The 2,108-nt window shown below is 41.3% G+C and overlaps 1 protein-coding gene across 1 annotated transcript; it reads right to left on the bottom strand.

Moving 5' to 3' along the window:
* Nucleotides 1-417: 417 nt before the first annotated feature.
* Nucleotides 418-1,371, bottom strand: LOC116568318 (olfactory receptor-like protein OLF4). The gene has a single exon (XM_032303843.1). The coding sequence runs from the start codon at nt 1,369-1,371 to the stop codon at nt 418-420; it is 954 nt and encodes a 317-aa protein (XP_032159734.1).
* Between the last annotated feature and the right edge of the window lie 737 nt (nt 1,372-2,108).

The raw sequence follows: 2,108 nt of genomic DNA, 5'->3' as shown, positions 1-2,108 counted from the left end.
TTCTGTTATAAACTTAAATAAATAGATATGGTGGCCAAGAATTTCCATAGGAGTAGTACAACTTATGACTGTTTTTTCAGTAACACAAAAGAAAAAAATATTCATTATGATATATTTCATTTGAGAAGAAATTATTCTTAGCAGAACCATCTAGTACTTTGAAATCAGTGAGAATTTCCAAATATATCACTTACAATGTTAGGAATAACTTTGAGAGAGTAAGAAAATGACAAAGGGAAAATCTCCTGGGTATCAAAGATAATACAAAGTTTAATGAAGTAAGTAAATACATTGTATGAGAGGCCAAACAAAAAAGAAATTACAGGAAATAAAGAAGGAAGTTCTGCTTCCAAAATCTGCATTAAAAATCCAACCTCTGATTCTATGGCCTCAGACCCTGCAATCATGGCAAATTCTTCAGCCCAGGACAATTGTCCCTTTCCTCATTGCCATCCCAGAGAATCTAATCAGAGCCCTCTTTATGTCTTTGTTCCTCAGGCTGTAGATGAAAGGGTTCAGCATGGGTGTGACCACAGTGTACATCACCGAGGCTACTGCACTTGCATGGGAGCTCTGGGGAGCAGCAGAGCTAAGGTACACTCCTAGGCTTGTACAATAAAATAAGGAGACAACTGAGAGGTGAGATGCACAGGTGGAAAATGCTTTATACTTGCCCTGAGTTGATGAATTCCCACATACGGAAGAAATTATCTTGCAATAAGAGTAAAGGACCCCAGCCAGGGAACCAACACCCAGCAGCACAGCTGCAAAAAACACCATCATATTATTAATAAAGGTATTAGAACAGGCAAGTTGGATCATCTGATTGAGTTCACAGAAAAAGTGGGGAATTTTCATGGATGTACAGAAGGACAGCCGCAACACCATTAAGCTTTCTGACAAGGAGTTCAGAATGCTTATGATCCAGCACATCAGAACCAATAGTCCACAGACCTGGGGGTTCATGGTGACTGTGTAGTGCAGGGGGTGGCAGATGGCCACAAAACGGTCATAGGACATCACAGTCAGGAGGAAGAAATCTAATCCTGCAAAGAGTATGAAAAAAAACATCTGGCTTAGGCAGCCTTCATAAGTTATCTCTTTGTTCTGAGTCTGGATGTTCATCAGCATCTTGGGGACAGTGGTGGAAGTAAAACAGATGTCTACAAAGGACAGGTTGGCAAGGAAGAAATACATGGGGTTGTGGAGGTGGGAGTCAGAGCAGATGACCAGAATGATGAGCAAGTTTCCAAACACAGTGATCAGGTACATGGATAAGAAAAGCCCCAAAATGAGAGGCTGCAGTTCTGGTTTATTTGATAATCCCAAAAGAATCAATCCTGAAATTTGAGAGTCATTGCCTGGTCCCATGTGGTGGTCGTGATAACTAGAAAATAGCACAAGAATGTTTAATTTTAACACAAGTAGGTATTAGTAACATGGTGGAAATGCTATAATTACAATGACAGTGGGGAAAAAAGCAGGCATAAATGAAAATAGATGGGGTGTTATCTTTATGGGAGCTCAGGAAGACTTAAAAGAGGGTGATGTTTGAAGGATGACCTTAGGGAAGTCTGTTTGAAAGACATGAGTTTATCTGGGGACTTGTGTGCCCTTCAGGAGAAAGAGCCAGTGAAAAGACCCTGAGGAAGGCCCTTATTTCAGAGGGATATTCAGTACTGAAAATGGAGCCATTATCGTCAGGAGAAGAGCAAGAGGGAGAGTGATGAGAGGTGGTGTTAGGTTGTTGAGGAATGAGATGGTCTCCCCACTGCAGCTGAGACTTCAAGACACAGGGAGTCCTTCATTCACATGGTGTTCCTTGTACTTTATTGATTTGTTTCCAAGGAATTCTGTCAATAGCAATGGATCCCTTCCTGGGGCGCCTAAGTGGCTCAGTTGATTAAGCATCTGCCTTTGACATGATCCCAGGGTCCTGGGATGGAGCCCAGGATAGGGCTCTCTGCTCAGTGGGGAATCTGCTTCCCCCTCTTCCTCTTCCCCTGACCTTCTCATGTTTCTCTCTCTCTCTCTCAAATAATAAATAAATAAAAATATATATTTTTAAAAATGGATCCCTTCCTAATTTCCAAGTGTTGGTTAACATT

The sequence above is a fragment of the Mustela erminea genome, chromosome 1 (assembly GCF_009829155.1).
Source record: "Mustela erminea isolate mMusErm1 chromosome 1, mMusErm1.Pri, whole genome shotgun sequence".
Taxonomy (NCBI): Eukaryota; Metazoa; Chordata; class Mammalia; order Carnivora; family Mustelidae; genus Mustela; species Mustela erminea.
This window is presented reverse-complemented; position numbering and strand designations above follow the sequence as displayed.